The following is a 21,358-nucleotide window of genomic DNA, read 5'->3' as shown; positions in this document are numbered from 1 at the left end:
CACCTTGTATAACTTTACAACTTTCTTCCTTCCTTCCTTTCTTTCTTCCTTCCTTCCTTCCTTCCTTCCTTCCTTCCTTTCTGTCTTTCTTTCTTTCTTTCTTTCTTTCTTTCTTTCTTTCTTTCTTTCTTTCTTTCTTTTCTTTCTTTCTTTCTTTCTTTCTTTCTTTCTTCTTTCTTTCTTTCTTTCTTTCTTCTCTCTCTTTCTCTCTCCTTTCTGTTGGGGCTTGAACTTTGGGCCTGGGTCTTGTTCCTAAGTTCATTTGCTCAAAGTTAGAACTCTATCACTTTGAGCCATTGTGGCACTTCCAGTTTTCTAGTGGTGAATTGGAGATAAGTCTCACAGACTTTCCTGCCGAGGCTGGCTTTGAACTGTGATCCTTAGATCCAACCTCTTGAGTAGCTAGGATTACAGATGTGAGCCAGCAGTGCCAGGATAATGAGTTTCATCTCTTTCTGCAAAAAAAGTAGCATGGGGAAAGGGAAGGAAGGGGTGACATTGTCCAACAAGAGATGTACTCATTACCCAACTTATGAAATGATAACTACTCCTTTCTACAATACAAAAAAAGTTCCATCAAAAGATTGGTACTAACCTACATGTCTACTTGTAATCTAGAGTTTATTATCCTAGAACTAAACACTAAAACCTTTCTAAATAACAAGGGACATCTTTGTGCACCAATGGGAAGTCTATATTGTAATATAGAACACATAAATATTAATATTCAGAGACGTATTAATGTATCTATGCCCACTTCACCCTCTACTAAAACTTTGAACTTGTTCTTTGCCATTGAAGAAACAATTTGGAACTCTGGTGTGTATATAATTGGAGGAAGTTCCCAGTCATCCCCCATATTTCAGTCAGTTCCAATATCAACCATTTTCAGTGGTTCTTGTTTACAGGTATGGACACCTTCTCCCATATTTTCTGCACAAATACTCTCATTTTCCTTCCCATCCTGCTCCCATCAAGATAGTGATTGGCAGTTCTTCCTTGGCCAGGGCCCCACCTTTTGTGCTGGGGCAGAATCGAGGCTGATGGAGCTGGGGCCCCTGCACATTGCTAGGCGGGGTTGGTTGGATGCATGCCACACACACCAGACCCCAAGCAAGTCATCAGAGAGGGCGGGGACTCAGCTACGTTATTTAGCACAGCCACCCTCCTTCACTTTCAGACATAGAAACATCTTTGAGCAAGATGGTTGTCTACTCCATCCGTATCTCTACCGGTGTCTCCTTGGCTGCGGGCTCCATAAACAAGGTGCATCTGTGGCTGGTCGGTCAGCATGGTGAGGCTGCGCTTGGGGACCTGCTACGACCGTTCAGGGGCAAGGTAAGTTGCAGGAGCTGTGTGTGATGTATTGCGCCTCTGGATCAAATTCACGGGAAGTGTCCCAGCTTGGAAGTGGCTCTCCATCTCAGTGGAGGGCTTATGTACCTGGCTCAAGGTGGCACCTGGCTCAAGGTGGCTCCAGATGTGGATAAAGTGCTCTAGGGCAGATGGTGGCAAGTGGTAATCACTCACTTTCTGCCAACTGGCCTCCTAGGAATTTGGGGAGGGGGGAGCTCTTCTACACTCCTCACTCCCCACAGTTCTCTTGTCTCTAAAGTTATGAGCCTTTTCATATATATATGTATAATAATATACACATAATATATACATATAATATATAAATGTGTATGTAATATAATATGTATACATATATTGGATCCTCAGGCTTGAACTCTGGGCCTGGGTATTTTCCCTGAACGTCTTTTGCTGAAGGCTACCACTTGAACCATAGTCCCACTTGTGGCTTTTTCTGAGTTGTTTATTGTAGATAAAAGTGTCATGGATATTCCTGCTCGAGCTGGCTTTGAACTGTGATCCTCTGATTTCAACCTCCTGAGTAGCTAGAATTACAGACATGAGCCATTGGGACCTGGCCACTTCCTATGTATTTTAAAGGGTGCTGTTTACAAATCTATGGTGCAAGACTTCTGTGCTTGGGAGCTTTATACCTGGGGTGGAGTGGGTAGGAAGAGGAAAGGGTGGGAGGAAGAAGACAAAATCTGAAAACTCCCAAATTCAGGACATTTTTCTCTGCTCACATCTATCTGCTGTTCTAAATCAGTCCTGGAATTTTTCTTTTCCCCTTTCACAGGTCCCAAATTCCCATCACCAACCTAGCCTTTTCCTATATCTGCAGATACAGATGCTTGTGTCATGAACACTTCAAAAGTGCACCCGGAAAGGAGCTTTACCCTACCTCTCCCATGCCTCTCCTCCTTCACCTCCACCTGACTAAGGATGGAGTAAGCTCAAACAATTTCATTTCCTGTACAATTGGCCTCTTTTCCCTAATGACCTCTGTGGCCTGCAATGAGTCTCCTAACTGGCCTGGTGCCTTCTAAATCAGAACCAACTTTCCCCAAAACATTCCTGCCTTTAAAACATTGTGCTACTTAAAACATTTCAATGGCTCTTGCTCCAAAGTCTTTGGCTTAACCTTGGGGACTCTTGGTCCAGCTGTCTTCCCAGACCTGGTGCTCTGTCTCATGCGCCATGAGGTGGCTTCATCTCTTAGCTCCACAGCCTCTATCTGGCAGTCTTTTTCTCTTCTCATTTTTCCTTGCTCTCACTCTTCTTGGTTAGGCCATTGCTCACCTCTAGGTTTCTTTTCTTTTCTTTCTTTTTTTTTTTTTTTTTGGGTCCAGTAGTGGGCCTGAACTCTGGGCCTGGGCGCTGTCCCTCAGCTCTTCAGCTCAAGGCTAGCGCTCTACCACCTGAGCCACAGCGCCACTTCCGGCTTTTTTCTTTTTGCGTATGTGGTGCTGGGGAATCGAACCCAGGGCCTCAAGCATGCAAGGCAAGCACTCTACCACTGAGCCACCTTCCCAGCCCCACCTCTAGGTTTCTCCTTGAGTGGAATATCCCAGAGGATAGCACAGAGGAGAGGTCCTTGTCAGGCCTCAGGCTTGGCAGGGTCTCAGCTGTAGTTGGTCAACACTGTCTCAGACTCTGTGAGTCACTCCAAGTGCCTGGCCCAGCACTTGGCAGAATGACTATAGGGAAGAAGATGAAGGAAGGGGTGCACCTGTCCATCTTCTGTCCTCAGTCTGGGCTGAGATACTTGGTACTGGGACTTGGTCAGGGGGCCATATGCTGCATGTGCACTCCCTGTCTCTTTCTGCCTTTCTTCTTGTCCATTTTCCTGAGGTTCAATGGAAGCAGGATTCATCTCCAGCTCCTCATGCAGAGGGCGCTGCCTATACAGAACTAATGTCATCCACAGGAGGAAGAGTTCAAGGTGGATGTGTCAGAGTACCTTGGGCCACTGCTGTTTGTGAAACTGCAAAAACGGCACCTTCTCCAGGATGACGCCTGGTTCTGCAACTGGATCTCTGTTCAGGGCCCTGGAGAAGGAGGAGCAGAGTACAGGTTTCCTTGTTACCGCTGGGTGCAAGGCAGTGGCATCCTGACCCTTCCAGAGGGCACTGGTGAGTGGGTGGAGTGTGCTTGTGAAGAGACACAGGAAGCTCATGGGTGTTTATGTGAGGAAGCAGGTACAGAGGATACAGCTAGCATCCAGAGGGCAGAAGTTCACCAGGAGTTGTTAAAGAATATTCTTGCCCATCTGCTATAGTTGCAGGCAGAGATCCTAGAATGAACCTTGCAGGTCATGTGGTAGTTAGAAGGACTGGCTGAAGAGACACACCTGGCAGGCACTGGGAGAAGCCTTCAGCAGATTTCCCATCATGCTCCCTTTTCCATTGCAGGCCACACAGTGGTTGAAGATCCCCAGCATCTGTTCACAAAACACAGGGAAGAGGAACTGCAGGAAAGAATGAAGCTATACCGGTCAGCCCTTCCCTCTGAACCCAGCTAAGTGATCCCACATTAGTCCCCCTTTTGGGGGACTAATGCAATGGTTTCTTTCTTGCCCAGGTGGGGCAACTGGAAGGATGGTTTAATCCTGACTGTGGCTGGGAAAAAGTTATCTGACCTCCCCGCTGATGAGAGATTTCTGGAGGACAAGAAAATAGAATTCGATACTTCTCTGGCTGTAGGGTGAGAGCAAGGGCAGCTGGTGTGAGAGGGAGGTGTCCTCCTGGTGGGCTTTTGGGCTGCACAGGGTTGGATTAGTCCATGACAGGTGCCTGTGGCTGTGATGTCAGGTTCTAACATACCACATACTTCCTGCAGGCTGGCAAACTTAATTTTCAATTTGCCTAAAAATGCTATGGCTTCCTGGAATAATCCTGATGACTTCGACTGTGTCTTCAAGAGCAGCTACGGAAAGCTGGCTGGTCAGTTCTGCCACCCCAGTACTTCCCATATTCCCCGAATCCATCTCGAATCAGGGAATTTGAAAAAGCTGGGGATGGAGAGCAGAGGTTTGAGTGTCTCTGTCAGGATGGGCTCAGGTGGGGATGATTTGGTGGGGGTTGGAAGGACCAGGAGCTTGGATACCTCAGCACAGTTAACATGCCATCCTTAGAACGGGTTCGAAACTCCTGGAAGAAGGATGCATTCTTTGGGTACCAGTTCCTCAATGGCGCCAACCCCATGCTGCTGAGGCGCTGTGTCAGTTTTCCTGCTCGCCTGGTGTTTCCTCCTGGGATGGAGGAACTGCAGGCCCAGCTGGAGAAGGAGCTCCAGGTATGAACATGGGGGTTCTGGGGACAAATCTAGATCCATGTAGGGTTCAACAGACTTGGATTCAAATCCTGCCTCTGTGGTTGTAAGCTCTGGGATCGTAGCCAAGCTAGCCAAGCTCTCTGATCATCTATTCCCTCTTCTCTGACACTGGGCCTAATTCAGATGGATATGGCTTCAGAATGAGGTGATACTAATGTCACAGTCCACATCACCAGAAGGAGATGGTGGAGACAAGCTAGCCATTTTCTCTCTTGTAATCATTTGGGGAGTCAGGGTGGGAAGGAGATGCTTGATGCTGACAGTAGTCCTTGCCCTCTCTCTCGTCCAGGGAGGGACACTGTTTGAAGCTGACTTCTCCCTGCTGGATGGGATCAAGACCAATGTCATCCAGTTTAGGCAGCAGTTCCTGGCTGCCCCTCTGGTCCTGCTGAAACTGCAGCCTGATGGGCAACTCTTACCCATGGCCATCCAGGTGAGAGGCCCCCGGAGTTCTGTTCTACCATGGTGGTCTTCCCAGTCAGCCTGCCCCATCCAAGTTCAGTGAGCACTCTCACTCCCAGCATAAGCAGTTTGCTAAGGTACTGCAGGAGGCATTTACAGGGGGAAAGGAGCTAAATGTAATTCTTGAGGGTTTTCCACCTGCATGGAGAGAAAGACTAAGTCTGTGTAAGTGATTGAGAGACATCTATCTGTATCTGTATGCATACACACACACACACACACACACACACACACACACACACACACACACGGTGTGTATTATTCTGAGGACAGACAACATAGGAAAGGTCCATGGATTAGCATCAGGATTAAAATAAGCAGGAATACTTAGGACCTAACCTGAAGGACAGGATAGGTTGGGCAAAGAGGCTGAGGTATAAAAGTCAGATTGTCAGTGAACAGCTGGACAGGTTATGAGAGAATAATGTGAGCTGAGGTAGCTGGCATTAACCAAGCTAAGCTGGGTAGAAACATGGTGACCAAGGGAAGGTTCTTATGGAAGATGTTGTGGGTACCGTAGGTGTGAGTTGTATTCAGAATGAATTGAAGGAGTCTTTCCTCTGGGCACTGGGGTCTCATGCTAAGTTTATGGGAGGTGCTGGGATCACCTGAGATAGTACCTTCAGGAATGGGGGTAGTCTGTGCACATTTGAGCTGTAGGATGCTTAAACCTGGAACCCAGTGCTTTGTGCAGCGTCAGATTGAAGCTCAGGGAGGACCTGAGATTTCTTCACAGGAATGTAGAATGAAGTAAGCAAGGAGTTATTTTGCCATACTGAGGGTACTGAAAGGGAGACAGAGGCTGGTGGAGGTGGTAGAGGCTCACTTCCTGCAGAGGCTGAAGGCACTCAGGTCTGCCCTGTGCAGCACACCACAGTGAATGGCGGGAGACCATGGGGAGAAATGGCAGCTGGCCCGGGCAGCTGCAGTGAAAAGGAGAGAGCCAGGCAACTTTGGAGAAGCAAAGGAGAGTGGACAGGTGCAGGAGAGGGCAATGGCTGGGCCTCTGGCACTCAGCCCTCCTCCAACTTCTTCCTTTCCACTCTTATCCTTGCTCCAGCTTGAACTGCCAAAAATCGGAACCACCCCACCCCCAATTTTCCTGCCCACGGATCCCCCAGTCGTGTGGCTCCTGGCCAAATGCTGGGTGCGCAGCTGTGACTTTCAGCTTCATGAGCTGCAGTCCCATCTTCTGAGGGGTCACTTGATGGCTGAGGTCTTTGCTGTGGCCACCATGAGGTGTCTTCCGACGATACATCCGGTCTACAAGGTACCAGCTTATTCCTTGTCTTCTGTCAGCTTGTCTCTTTGCCCCCTCACACAGCCTGCTCGATGTCCTCTCAGGAGAGCTTCTTTAGGGACAGTATATCTGTGGAAGGCAAGAGAGCAGGGAAGTGTGAGGTGACCTGACTTTCACTTTCTATGGGTGATGCGACTTCCCGTGGGGATGAAAATGATTCTAAGGGAAATGAGTCAAAACTCTTATTCTCTTCATTTATAAAACACAGATATTCACACAACTCATAAAGATAAAGGAAAATAATGCAGATCCACCAGTCTCATGAAAGTAACACAGAAGAGTCTTTTCAGCAGTCTTTGAAGGCGTCCAGAATAGTTACACATTCCAGTTAGAGGGGCTTAGGAAAAGTAGAGCATCTTGGGTAGATTATAGTCTATCAGCTCAAAGTTTATGCCTAGTAAGAATGTGTATCAGAGCTAAGTGCTGCTGGCCAGTTCTGTAGTTATAGTTCCTTGGGAGGATAAGATTGGGATGATGGTTGCTCAAGAACAGCTTGGACAGAAAGTTCACAAGACCTATTTCGGTCAACAGTTGAATGCAGTGTCATCCTAGTTATGCAGGAGGCTGAGATTAGGAGGTTTGTAATTCTAAACCAGCCTGGGCAGAAAACTCTTTGAGATTCTTCTTAAAGATAAGCACAATGTTTCACACCTATCCTTCCAGCTATAGTGGGAAATGGTAAATAGCAAGATGATGTTCCAGGCCTCTGTTTGGGACAAGAAGTAAGACTCTACCTCAGAAATAACCAGTGTATCATGGGCTGGTAGGTCACACCTATAACCCTAGCTACAAAGGAGGCTGAGATCTGAGGATTGAAATTTGAATCTAGCCTAAGCAAGAAAGGCCATGAGATCCTTATCTCCAGTTAACCACTAAAAAGCTAGAAGTAGAGCTGTGGCTCAAGTAGTAGATTGCAAACCTTTCAAGGAAAAAGTTGAGGGACAGCGCTGAGGCCTTGAGTTCCAGCTCTAGTACTGGCACACATATAAACATACAAAAAAGGGCTAGATGCGGGCTGGGAAGGTGGCTCAGTGGTAGAGCGCTTGCCTTGCATGCCTGAGGCCCTGGGTTTGATTCCTCAGCACCACATAAGCAAAAAGAAAAAAGCTGGAAGTAGTGCTGTGGCTCAAGTGGTAGAGTGCTAGCCTTGAGCTGAAGAGCTGAGGGACAGCGCCCAGGCCCAGAGTTTAGGCTCCACAACAGGACCTCCCCCTTCCCCTCCCCCCCCCCCCCAAAAAAAAGGGCTGGAGTGGCGGCTGTGGAAGGGAGCATCTCCTAGCAATCACAAGATCTGGATTTCAAAAGTCCAGAATGACTAACAAATGTGTATGTACTGTATGCCTCCACACAGAAAGAATGCTAGATGCCCGTGGTAACACCTGCATCTATCAAGAAAGCCCTGATATTTTGAGTTTTTCATCTCCAGTAAGGGCAAAAAAGAAAATAAAGGTAATACCTTTATTACCTTTATACTCTCTCAAGGAGAGCTGAGACACAGGTATTTCAGGCTGAGGACAATTCAATACCTTGAAATTCAAGGTATTGGCCAGGGTGAGACAGGTGCTGAGAATTGGAGCAAGATGATGTGATTGTGTGTTTAGGTGGCGCTGTGAAGAGGGATACTTGGAAGAGATGGACACTAGAACCAGACTATGAGGAGCCTGCCGAAGCGATGATGAGGGGGTCCATGCACCAAGATGCTGGAATGGGCTGGGCTTCTTTGGGGGCACAAGCTAAGCATGAGGACATGATGCTCTGGAGGCAGACGGGGTTAGATCATACCCTCTCAATGGGAATGATGATGCTCCCCATGAAGCAGAATATCATAGGGCCATGTACAAGAAGGAAAGAATAGTGTTTTTTGAGACTTTTTTCAACTATGTAGTGCAGCCTGGCCAGTACTTTCTGATTCTCCTGCTTCTTCCTGAATGCTGGTATTATTACAGGCCTATTCCTCTAAGCCCTGTTGTGGATGAGATAGATATGATGTGTCAGCAGATATAAAGTATACATGTGACATTCCCATTTTTTTTTTTTTTGGTCCGGTCATGGGGCCTGAACTCTGGGCCTGGGCGCTGTCCCTCAGCTCTTCAGCTCAAGGCTAGCGCTCTACTACTTGAGCCACAGCACCACTTCCGGCTTTCTTCTTTTTGCTCATGTGGTGCTGAGGAATCGAACCCAGGGCCTCTGGCTTGCAAGGCAAGCACTCTACCACTGAGCCACCTTCCTAGCCCCATGACATTCCCATTATACAGGAAGGAGGAGGTCAGGAAAAGTCTATCTCAAGCTCCTAAGGGAGTAGGCAAAGGTAGAGGATAAGCTTCTGAGTAGTATATGGAAAGAAAAGGACAATAGCATTGTTCAATAATCATAATGCACACAGATTCTTTTTTTTTTTTTTTTTTTTGGTCCAGTCCTGGGGCCTGAACTCTGGGCCTGGGCACTGTCCCTCAGCTCTTCAGCTCAAGGCTAGTGCTCTACCATTTGAGCCACAGCGCCACTTGCGGCTTTTTTCTTTTTGCTTATGTGGTGCTGAGGAATCGAACCCAGGGCCTCAGGCATGCAAGGCAAACGCTCTACCACTGAGCCACCTTCCCAGCCCCGCACACAGGTTCTTGTAGAACAAACTTACTGATGCACATCTCTGGTAAATTTGGTGTTGAGATCCCCTGACCCTCAGGTCTGTGCTTTTCTAAGAGCCTTGTGCTTTTACTCCCTTAAAATTCTGTTCTCCAAGGTTCTGTCTTACACTTGTTCTCATTTTGCCGTTCTCTGTTCTTTCCTTTCTAGCTTCTACTTCCTCACCTGCGATACACCATGGAAATCAACCTCCGGGCCAGAAATAGGCTAGTCTCTGAAAGTGGAGTATTTGACCAGGTAAGGGGACAGAAAATGGGGAGGTCACTCTCCCTTCTGGCTCTGCTCTAAGGGAAGCCAATTTGCCTGACTCTGGCCCTCCTTGCTCCTTAGATGGTGAGTACAGGTGGGGGCGGCCACATAGATGTAGTCAAACGAGCTGGAGACCTGGTGACCTACAGCTCCTTCTGCCCCCCTGATGACCTGAAAGAGCGAGGCCTCCTGGATGTCAAGTCATCCTACTATGCTCAAGATGCTCTGCGGCTGTGGGAAGTCATCCACCGGTGAGGGGAGAGGGAACACAGGGCAGGGGGAGGTGGGGAGAAGGAGAAGAAGGCTTAGGAGAACAAGGGCTCTGTGTCTGGGTTGGGAAGTTGGACTTGCAGAACTGGCCAGTGGGCAAGAGCAGAGGGCTTCAGCTCTCGTGCTCTGGCCCTTGCCTGGCAGGTATGTGGAGGGCATTCTGGATCTCTATTATAAGACGGATGCGGCTGTGAGAGAGGACCATGAGCTGCAGCACTGGTGTCGAGAGATCACTGAAACTGGCCTGCAAGGTGCCCAGGACCGAGGTAGTCGATGACCTTCTCCTGGGTTCTAAAATTCCTTCCTGGGATCCACTCTACTTCTAGGGTTCTTTCCAGAAGCTTTGCCAACCTCTAGGAGAACCCTCAAAGTCCTTACTAACTACAGTGATAGCATTGTTCCTAAGTGCTTCCCATCAGGCTCTCCAGAAGAAGTCCTAACTTGTAGCATTTGCCCATTGCCATGGTGTCAGTATTTCCTCTGTGGCTACCAAGGAGATGTAACTAAACACCTGAGCAATTCGCATCCTTGAGTGTGTGAGCCAGCAGCAGCACCCCACTGATGGGGAGCCCAGCAGCAGGCCTCTTCCTGCTTCCTGCCCCACCTATTCTCATGTGGAATTCCACAATGGCTGAGAGTTAGTGGTGTCTTTTGTCATCACTGTTCTGCCTGTGCCTGCTCTCTCTGCTCTGCCCCTTGGCTGAGCCTGGGGGCTGGGTGGGCATCATAACTGGAACCCCCTCTTGTAGGGTTTCCCACATCTCTGGAGACTCGGGCCCAGGCTTGCCAGTTTGTCACCATGTGCATCTTCACCTGCACTGGCCAGCACTCTTCTGTCCACTTGGGCCAGGTATGTCCCAGCAGAGACATCTGGGAATTTGGGTTGGAGTCAGGAAAGGGCTGTGAGCAGGTGGGCTAAGGATTCTCATGCTCAGCAGCTCTTGACTCTATATCCCCACTCTTCTAGCTGGATTGGCTCTCTTGGGTCCCTAATGCCCCCTGCACCATGCGGCTGCCCCCGCCAACCACCAAGGATGCAACCATGGAGACCCTGATGGATACACTGCCCAATCCCTTTTTGGCTAGTCTCCAGATGACCATCATTTGGCACCTGGGCAGACCCCAGTGTGTTATGGTGAGAGTCAGAGGTCTGGATTTTGAGGATGGAGGCAAAAGGAGGTGTGCCCTCCCGAACTGTCTGGGATGGTAGGCTCTAAGCTGTACTCTCTCCACCCCAGGTTCCTCTGGGCCAGCACCCTGAAGAGTACTTTTCAAGCCTGGAGGCGAAGGCTGTGCTGAGGAAGTTCAGGGAGGAGCTGGCTGAGCTGGATAAGGACATTGAGGCACGGAATGAGAGCCTGGACATACCTTACGAATACCTGAGGCCCAGCCTGGTGGAAAACAGTGTGGCCATCTGAGTGTCCCAGCTTGTGCTTGTGTCCACACCCTTCCCCTCCCCCATCCTTTCCCTTCATGGTTCCAGTCCTCCCTGCCAAGCCCTGCTGGCTTCTCCTGCTCACCTGCCCCATTAAGAGTGACACTGTCTGTGCTCCCAGTACAGATGTGTTATATTGCTTATTTGTTTTTGTGACAGGTTGTTGCCATGTGGCTCAATGTTTCCTTTAACTCACAATGTACCCCATACAGAACTCAATGGAGTGATCTTCTATCAGCCCCCGGAGTGCAGAGATATAGTTGTGCACCAGTAGGCCATATCACATTTTTCTTTAGCAGCATTGTCTAATCTTACTGCTTCTATCCTTTCCTTTTTTTTCTCTTTTCTCCTCTTTCCTTCATCCTGGTTTTTGGAAAAAATAGTAACAACTCTTTGAAGATTAAAACAGGCATATATATATATATATATATATATATATATATGTAGGTATGTGTACATATATATATATATATATATAGAGAGAGAGAGAGAGAGAGAGAGACAGACAGACAGACACCTATTATGAATCAAACTGCATTTTGAATTTAAGTTGAGCATATCAACAACAACATATATATATATATATATATATATTTTTTTTTTTTTTTTCTTTGTCGGTCATGGGGCTTGAATTCTGGGCTTGGGCGCTGTCCCTGTGCTCTTCAGCTCAAGGCAAGTGCTCTACCACTTGAGCCACAGCGCCACTTCTAGTTTTCTAGTGGTTTATTGGAGATAAGAGTCTCATGGACTTTCCTGCCCAGGCTGGCTTTGAACCGAGATCCCAGCTCTCAACCTCCTGAGTAGCTAGGATTATAGGCGTGAGCCACTGGCGCCCAGCAACAAAATATATTTTGAAGTAATGACAGAAGAGAATTTAGACCAAACTATTTATTTATTAGTTATTTATTGTGTACGTACCAGCTTTTTATTTCAATTTCTTGTACTCTTGCTCAGGTTTCTTGCTTGTGGCTGATGCTCTACCATTGAGCCATACCTTCGATGTAACTTCCTTGGAGATGGAGTCCGTCCCTCAAACCATTCTAACCTGCAGAAAAAGTTTGAATTAATTTAGCTTTCTGAGTAGTAGAATTATAAGGGAACCACAGGGATCCAGGAGACTAAACTGTTTTGATTGCATTGTTGGCAAAGAATATCGTGTCAGTGGATTTTCTTTTCTTATTCTTTTTTTTGCCAGTCATGGTGCCTTAACTCTGGGCCTGGGCACTGTCCCTCAGCTCTTCAGCTCAAGGCTAGTGCTCTACCACTTGAGCCACAGTGCCACTTCCAGCTTTTTCTGCTTATGTGGTGCTGAGGAATTGAACCCAGGGCCTCATGAATGCAAGGCAAGCACTCTACCACTGAGCCACCTTCCCAGCCCATCTTTTCTTATTCTTACTGATAGGATTTAACATCTGTCCTGAAGCCAGTAACATCACACAGTGGATCACTGACCCAAAATTCCCCCCAAATCTTCAATTCCATGTTGTTCATTTCCTGTTCACCTAGAAACTGCTAAATGTAGCTACACTGGCCAGATTTAAGAAGCTGATCCTGCTGGAGATACTGATGCCAAGTTTTTGGCTTGAGGGACCTAAATCTACAACGCTTTTAGAGTTCACCTGCTGAGAAGCTTTTAATTAATATAACAGACAGCAAGAGTGCTAAAAACAAAACCTCACAATCATCATAGTGAGTACAACAAGGATTCAAAGAAGCCATCTTATGTGTCTGGTTAAAATTTAGGAAAAAATATAAACCTGGTAGTTTTCTTTCTTGATTATGATAATCAGTAACTATTTTATTTTATTTATTTATTTTTGGTCGGTCGTTGGGCTTGAACTCTGGGCCTGGGCGCTGTCCCTCAGCTCTTCAGCTCAAGGCAAGCGCTCTACTGCTTGGGCCAAAGCGCCATTTCTGGTTTTCTGGTGGTTTATTGGAGATAAGAGTTTCACAGACTTTCCTGCCTGGGCTGGCTTTGAACCGTGATGCTCAGATCTCAGCCTCCTGAGTAGCTAGGATTACAGGTGTGAGCCACCGGCGTCCAGCTCGGTAACTATTTTAAAATACAATCAACTCTTAAGTAAACCAAAAGTGTTTCATTGACAATATAAATAAAGTTGCTTCTTGCATATGAGTGAAGACATTTGGGCAATCATTGGTCTGATTCTTGAAGGAAGAAGTGGAAAGAAGGAGTTGAGAAGAGGGGTAGCATGGAGTGCTGGAGCTGGGAAAACTGGAATCAGGAGAGCATGAGGAGAGCAGTCTGCATAGCAGACATAAAGCAGGAATTCAGCCTGCCCAGTGGACATTGGGACAGAAGGAGGAGTAGGAGAGGAGCTGTGGGAAAGAGTGGGAGAAATCTACAATCAGGAAGTTAGGTAATAGTTAGGAAGCAGCCACTGAGCCATTTTAAGTAAGGGTCTGGTAAGATCCTGGAAATTGCTTTTGTAAAGTCATTGCCTCCTTGGAAGTCCCTGTCCTATCACCGGTCCCTTTTCCTGGAAAATACCACCCTTACTGTGAAGACTCTTATCTCCCTGGAGGCTGCACCCATGTCCTTAAGACCTACACCCTGATCCTTAGAGACCGAGCGCCTCTCTCTCTCTCTCTCTCTCTCTCTCTCTCTCTCTCTCTTTTTTGTTGAGATGGGAGGAGTGGATGTCTCCACATTGGTTGTTTTGTTTGTTTGTTTGTTTTCTGGCTACATTTATCCGGACAGGTTTTCTTTTTCACTATTGGACACCAAATCTTATTGCTTCTTGGGAATGAAACTTTCAATTCTTCAGGCCTTTAAGAAGAAATTTGCAGTCTGTTCATGTTCCTAATTGAACAGATATTTTTCACATGAGAATTCATGAAGAAGCAAAGCAAGTCTAGCCTCATGATTTCAGGTGGTAGAATATAGGGAATGATAATAACCTTCTCTCAGGATGGCTCAATGGAAATTCTCACTGTAGGAATCCTCCATGATCATACCAGGGGACCACACAGAGGCAGGCAGGCACAGGAGAAAGATTATTACAGGAGAAAGGCTTATTAGAGGGACCACCATATCTCCCTGGGAGAGGGAGCAAATGGCATCTGCCCCTTTCCAAGTTGCAAGTAGGTTTGGCGGAGGAAGTAAGGGTGGAAGTGAGGTAAATACCTCTCTGCCTGGGCAGAGAGAGGGAGCGGCCAGCTGTATGGCACGTACTCTAGGGTAGGGAGGAGCTCAGATCTGAGTGGAGCTGGGGACCAGAGATGGGGATAATAGCTAACCCTGGCAAACAAGCTTCTACTACACAATTTTGAGACATGAAGCCATAGAATACTATACCACAAAGAAGGAAATCTCATCCCAATCCAGTTATCCTTTAGCTTCTTAGGCAACACTCTGACAAATATTCTATAGGTTTTCATCTCAGTGCAGTATAACTTTACTGCTAGCTCCCTGCACAGTTCTCCCAGAGGCCCTTCCCCTGAGCCTTTGCATTCTTTTCAAGGTCCTTTGTTCAACTCACACCAGAAGCCTCTTGTTTGGGGCACAATTTCTAGCGGATACTGAGACAAACAGAATAGGGATTTGCCCCTTGCGTTTCCATGCATCAAAACTGGGGGCCTCTGCTCCCAGTTTGGGCCTGAGGGACCCATGGCATACAGGGCTTTCTCTGGGGCCTTTTCTTAAATCAGATCTTCCCTGGCTTTTAAAGGATGATTTGAATTAAACTTGGGGAAGATTGACCATGAGGAGGCTTTGGTGAAGTGCTCCTGGCAGGAAACCCAGAATGGGCAAAGGCCCAGCAGTGGGAATGGGAACTGAGTTGGGTCCAGCTGGAGCAGAGCATTGGAAATGCTGTGAAAGTCAGCCTGTGGGTGATGCTTGCACAGTGCCTCCAGGGGAACAAATGCAGGGTCCTGAGCCAGAGTAAAAGGAGCAGTGCCCTGAGAGGTCATGGCTGGAGCAGGGTTGGGGATGGCTTCTTAGACCAGAGCAGGCCTGACATCAGGGAATGTTCTCAGCCCAGACACTCTGCCACAGAGCTCTCTTCCTCCTGTGACTGTTGCTCCTGTCCATGCCAGTCTGTGACTCAGGGCTTACTGAGAATGTGACCTCCTGGTGAGGAGTCCTAGGAAGAAAGGGGGTAGAAGGGAGGAACATTGCAAAGACCCTTGAGATCCCAAGATTAGGGGAGAAGAGGAAAGGATAAGCCCAAGAATGTGGGGCGCTTGTGGTTGAATGAAGTTTTAGCTGAAATGTTCCTGTAAGGTTTTTCAAAAAGAGATGGCCATGTAGTTCAGGCAGAAGTGCTCGTGTAGAATAAAGCGAACTGCCTGCTCTCACAGGATGGAAGCAGATAGAGAGTGAGAACTAATGGTGGCAAGATTGTATAGGGAAAGGCAGAAGGATATGTGACCACGGTGGAAGTGGAAATGATCTCCAAGCCTGGGGAGCCGTTCAATATCCAAAGGAAGCATGATCATGGCAGTTCAGGAAGTGACCTCAGATGTGGAAGTGACATCAAAGCCTGGGGTTCTTTGCTGACTCACAGCCAGGTGATTGACAGTGAGGTGTTTGACAAGTAGGGGTGATTACTGGTTTTGGGCATTTGATTTCACTAAGAGGAAGGGGGGAGAGTTCTCCAAGGCAGAGCTAACAAACCAGCCTCTTGATAGTTATAAAGGGGAGCCAGTTCCCTCCGGCTACTTATTACTGGCAAGGGGTGTCAGCTTCAGGTGTAAAGGCTGCCTGGTCCAGGAGAAGGCAGCAGTAATAGTTCCTGTGTGAATGCGTGTATGAGTCTTTGGATGAAGTCTGAAAGAAGTCTTAGGAGGCAAGGGCTGAACAAAAGAAACACAGATGGCAGAAGAAAAGGCAGCTATTCTTTCAGAGAAAAAAAGAAAAATTGGATGACTTGGCTAGTTCTGTCTGTGGCATTCTAAGTAGTCCTGGAGTTGGTGGATCATATCCCTAACTATTTCTGACTAATTAACATCTGGTAACTGTGCAGGGTAAAGCATGGTGTACTGGCCAAGAATAACCAGTCAAAAGCTGGGGCTGGATTGGAGTGGTTAAAGGCCTGGTGGGAGCTCTTGAACATTGCCTGTAACTGGACTATAGATGTCTGGTTTATAGATGTGTGGACTATAGAGTATGATGGGAGACCCACTATAAATAGAAATAACAGGTAATAGGTATAAGTTCCTGTCCAGTTAGAAGAAAGACAGCCAGAACATTAGATAGCCACGATTTTCTTTTGACCCCCCCAGCTCTGGTCATTTTGAAAGGGCAAGCAGAAAGTGACTCCATTTAGGATCTGACATCACCCCCTCTTATCTGTGTAGTTTTTCCAGCTGCTTCTGAATGGACTCTCTTCACAGGACATTCTTTTCTCTGGTTGTGTCTGTACCTTGCTGAGATAATGTCCCATTTGTTCATTGCTGGGAGGGCATATCCAAGTTGGTAGTTTTGCTCATTGCTGGGATGACATTTCTCATTTGACTGATGGTATGCCCCAAGTTGTAAGGGTGGGTGATGGACAGATTAAGTTAGTCTATGACAGAGGCCCTTTGTATTACCAATTGAAGCAATAAGGAGATCAGTTGAAATAGTTTTTAAGCAGGGCTTACCTGGGACGTGTTAAGGATATGAGTTAAGTTTGACCAATAAATGCTTGTAAGAGTTATTTATCCCTCTGTGGGGCTGAACAAATGCTGCAGAGTTTAAATCTGTAAAATCAAAACTCAACAGTGGACATGATGAGAGTTTTGAAATAGCAACTGGTTAACTGAATATAGCAGTTTAGGACACAATTTAAGATTGAAAACATTGTCAGCTCTGCATTCAAAGCTTCCTACATACTTGGGAAAGAGACATTAGACACATTTGTTTGCACCCAAATCTGATGAACTTCTTTGTGGCTTGACTTTAAAACTGCTCATTTTTTTTCTTTTGGCCTGTGGAGCCAGTTAAGTCTTGGTTATCAGAAAATGTTTAAAAATTTTTGGTAAAGAGACACATTAGCATACAAATGGGCCTTTGAACACTTGGTAGAAGGGTGAGTGTTAAATGAAAGCTCACTATGTGGCCAAGATGGTAAATTCTAGACAAATCATGATGGTAAGAAAATTTGGTGGAGCTTTATAAAGTAAGCAGAAAAGCAGACAAAAACCACAAACAGAAAGGAAGGCGCATACTCTTAACAGAATGTGGGTGCTCTGAGGAAAGACAGAGGGGAGGAAGAGAGAGAGAGACAGAGAGAGAGAGAAGGAGGGAGGAAGAGAGGAAGGGGGAGAGAGAGAGAGAGAAACAATTTTAGCTAATAGAACTTGGACTGCAGAGAGGAACAATGTAGTGACAGGAACAAGGAAGGAAAAACTCTTGGGCTTGTGGAATCTCTGACCCAGGATGGCTAGCCTTCAAGCAGGAATCTACAGGGGGTCCCTGGGATCCAGCTTGCATCTCACTTTCAAGGGCACTAGCCAAAAGGATGTTGGCTGGAATGGAAGCACTCCAATGGCAAATTATCTCTGATCTGGGAGGTCATCTCTGAGAGAGAGACAGAGACAGAGAGAGGGAGAGATACAGAGAGAGACAGAGATAAGGAGGGAGGGAGGGTGGGAGAGAAAGGGGAAGAGAGGGAGAAAGGGGAAAATTGACAGATTGAACTGCTACAGGACAAAGAAAGTTATCTTTCTAGAGCAGATGGCTAGAATGAACAGAGGTGAGATTGCTTAGAGAGACAGTGAGAAGGATGAGTAAGGAGAGCAAAGGAAGCCTGAATGTATCCTCTGATCACTTATCATTGTATTGGAAGAAATTGTTGCATTAAAAATAAGGTTGGAGTCATCTGTTATGGACATAGAAGGCCAATAAGGATGTAGAAGGGGTCTGTAAAGATGTAGAGAGGTTCGTAAGGACATATAGTCAAATTTTTCATTCAGGCATACCCAAGATGAGAAGAAATTAGCCAAAAGGCACAGGGATCCCTCTGGTGTGGTAGCATGTTGAAAAAGACAGATAGATGAACAGAGGACCTGTAGATGGAAGTCATTCACCATACGTAGAGAGGAGACAATGTGGTGGATGCATAGCCAGCAGTGGTAGTTACAAGTCTATGGTGGGGTTCCTTTACCTTCCTGTAGTTTGAGTCTGAAGAGGGGCAGCCAGGAAGTGATTGGCCTTCAGAGAGAGGAGGAAGGGATCTGGTGACCCTTGACACTATCCCCTCCTGGGTTTTGGCACCATATGTAAGATTCACCAAAAGACTGCCACATGGTCTAGGCAGAAAAGAGTTTATTGTGGGGAAAGCAAACTGCTGGCCCACATGAGATGGAGGCATGCAGAGCGCAAGAACTAATGGTAGAGAGATTATATAGTGAAAGTTTGGATACCAGTCTGAACACAGCAGATGCAGCAGTGATCTCAGAGGTTGGAGAACCTCTGTCTGAAGGAGATGTGACTGATGCAGTTCAGGAAGTTACATCTAAAGATGTGGAAGTGACTTCAGAGTCTAGGGTCACCTCATAGTCAGTTGATTGACAATCAGTTTCAGGCAGGTGATTTCTGATAAGGCTACATGTTATCCTTCATGAAGAGTAAGGGGAGAGGGGACTGTTCTGCAGGCACACCTAATAGTTTCAATGGGTTCTATCATACACATACAGAAAGAGCATGAAGTTGGCATTTGCTGTGTCCATCATCACCCAGATGACAGCCATGTGACTACAGCCTGGAGCCAGAAAAAACTCTACTCCTTCCCATAGGCACCATATACCTCAGAATCAACCTTGATTAATCATGTCATTCTTTTGAATTTAGAATCTACAGTAGTCTTAAGTAAGTCTTCCCAGTCATTATTCTGAAGGACCCCTTCAATCACTTTCAGGTTTCAGGGAACTCTTGCCTAACAATACTGATCCAATTACTCCCAGCACTTGATCATGACCTTATGACATACCTGTCATGACATGCATGACAGTACAGTGATAACTATTAAAGCTCTTCAAAAATGAGACTGATACTTTACTGTAGCTGTGTGTATTTTGTCCAGCTTGTATGCTTGATTTTCTTGGTCCTCTCCCAAAGAGGCTATCTGAAAAGTCAGAAGAGTGATAGCAAGGGTGAGAAACAGCACATCAACCCAGCTAATATCCAGTTCTGTAAAAAAAAACAGAGATTAACCCAACAGGAAGACCTCAGGGGACTAAAACCCAAACCACAAGGTGTCTTAAAATAAGTAAATTTTAACATGGAAATACAAGAAATCATACAACAAGGGATCAGAATGACAGCAAAGTGAAAGAAACTTCACACAGAGCTCAAAAGTATGAATTCATTGTTGGATCAATTGAAAGAATGTATTTATAAGCAACTATACAAACATAAAATGAACACAAATAAAGGAATCTAACAAGAATATAGATTAAAAGCTAAATAAATACAAAGCAAAACCAAACAGCCAAATGAGCTGAAAGAATACGGCAAAGACATCAAAGCAAATAAATAAAATAAAATAAGCAAATAAATGAAATAAGTCAGGGCAAGACATGATCAACTATCTCAAGAAAGAGATAAAATTCCAGAACAAAATCAAATTGAAGCCCTGAGATGAGAAATAAAATGGAAAGTCTAGCATAGTAGACAATATGAAAGACAGAAGCTCCAGCCTTGAAGGAGGAGTAGAAACAGACATAGTAGAAAATACAGAATATAATTAAAAAATCAAACCTGAAAAGAATTTCAGGAATTCACATAATTTATGAATTATGTGTATTAATAGGAAAGAGGAGATAAAGGCACAAGGAATATTTTCATCTAAGGAATAGCAGAAAACTTACCAAATTGTAAAAAAAAATCCATTTAGGTGCAGAAAAATTTTAGAACACTCAGGCAAAATCAGAAAAGACCTCCCCATGATATATTATAGTTAAATAAAGATGCAGAATAAGGAATAATAGCAAGAAGTGAAGGATAAAATAAATATATTACACCGACACCAATGGCTCATGCCTGTAATCCTAGCTACTAAGGAGGCTGAGATCTGAGGATCGTGGTTCAAAGCCAGCCCAGGCAGGGAAGTCCATGAGACTCTTGGCTAGATTTTTTTTTCTTTTATCAGTAGTGGGGCCTGAATTCTGGGCCTGGGTGCAGTCCCTCAGCTCTTCAGCTCAAGGCTAGTGCTCTACTTGAGCCACAGCACCACTTCCAGCTTTTTCTGCTTATGTGGTGCTGAGGAATCAAACCCAGGGCCTCATGCATGTGAGGCAAGCACTCTACCACTGAGCCACCTTCCCAACCCTTCTGTGAGACTCTTATCCCCAGTAAACCACTCAGAAAACCAGAAGTGGTGCTGATGCTCAAGTGGTAGAGCTTTAGCTTTAAGCTAAAGAGCACGGGGACAGTGATCAAACCCAGAGTTCAAACCCCATGACTGACAAAAAAATTAAGCATACCACTTACAAAGGGAAGTTTATCAGCATAACAGCAGATTTCTTAACATTAAAATCAAGGAGGAGCTTGGAATAAAGTATTTCACGTGTGACAGCAATTGCCAACCCCAAATACTCTATGTAGTGCAGCTATCATTCATAACAAAAAGACAAACACTCCATGGCCAGAGGAGAAGCGGGGGGGGGGGGGGGGAGGGGGAAGGGGGGAAGGGGGTAAAGGGAGGGGGCCTAAACAAGCTCCCACATAGAAACAAGTTTTAGTGTTTCAGTGAAAAATCCAAGGCTAGAGAGACACACACATAATACAGAGAGTTTGGCCAGAGGGGAAAAATTCAGGCAGCTTGGTTAAGGAGACAGATTTGAGCACTCATCCATGGCAGTGTCACCAGACAGAGCCCAGGACAAAGGTGCCAGAGATGGTGTGTGAGTGGATTCTACTCACCTCCAGCAAGGAGCAGAAATCATCCTGCTGACCACAGACAGTTGCAGACCAAGGACGGCCCAGAAACTAAGGGAAAGGCATGAGTACCTCACAAGACATCCTCACTCCTTCTCATGAGCAGCTGTGGGAAGGTAGCTTCTTCCCCACCACCAGAGAAGAACTCCATCTTTGATACTGACAAAGACTGGGCCAGAGAAGCTAGCAATAAATCAGGCCTTTGAAGAAGACAATGAGTGACATTCAACAGGGCAAAGTAACCTGACCTGTGGGGCTCAGCTCTACCCCTGGTGAAAGTTGCCCTTCCCAGGCAGAAGGAGCTGAGCTGACTTTCTTCACTGGGTAAACAGAGCCAGAGGCTGCCCCACCCCTCTGTAGCAGGGGCAGAAATTCTAGCCTCAGGAGGGTAAAAGAAAAACAATTGGAAACTCAATACACATAAATCCTG

The 21,358-nt window shown here is 46.2% G+C and overlaps 1 protein-coding gene across 1 annotated transcript; it reads left to right on the top strand.

Annotated features, from left to right (window-relative positions):
• The first annotated feature begins 1,157 nt into the window (after positions 1-1,157).
• On the top strand, positions 1,158-11,077 carry LOC122100448 (polyunsaturated fatty acid lipoxygenase ALOX15-like). The gene is made up of 14 exons (XM_042670875.1): positions 1,158-1,338; positions 3,281-3,485; positions 3,765-3,846; positions 3,934-4,056; positions 4,192-4,295; positions 4,487-4,647; positions 4,976-5,119; positions 6,209-6,418; positions 9,239-9,325; positions 9,419-9,588; positions 9,752-9,873; positions 10,357-10,457; positions 10,575-10,742; positions 10,846-11,077. Exons 1-14 carry the CDS (start codon positions 1,204-1,206, stop codon positions 11,023-11,025), a joined length of 1,992 nt encoding a protein of 663 aa, XP_042526809.1. The 5' UTR covers positions 1,158-1,203; the 3' UTR covers positions 11,026-11,077.
• Positions 11,078-21,358: the final 10,281 nt, after the last annotated feature.

This window comes from Dipodomys spectabilis, unplaced genomic scaffold (assembly GCF_019054845.1).
Source record: "Dipodomys spectabilis isolate Male_0828 unplaced genomic scaffold, ASM1905484v1 ptg000576l, whole genome shotgun sequence".
NCBI lineage: Eukaryota > Metazoa > Chordata > Mammalia > Rodentia > Heteromyidae > Dipodomys > Dipodomys spectabilis.
Note: the sequence above shows the minus strand (reverse complement) of the source record. Positions and strands in the feature narration are given on the sequence as shown.

Excerpts from the sequence above, each read along its gene's own strand:
- LOC122100448 (XM_042670875.1), top strand. The coding sequence starts at position 1,204 with ATGGTTGTCTACTCCATCCGTATCTCTACCGGTGTCTCCTTGGCTGCG. Across the intron at positions 9,589-9,751 it reads CTGTGGGAAGTCATCCACCG|GTATGTGGAGGGCATTCTGG; the intron begins GTGAGGGGAGAG and ends CTTGCCTGGCAG. Across the intron at positions 10,743-10,845 it reads GCAGACCCCAGTGTGTTATG|GTTCCTCTGGGCCAGCACCC; the intron begins GTGAGAGTCAGA and ends TCTCCACCCCAG.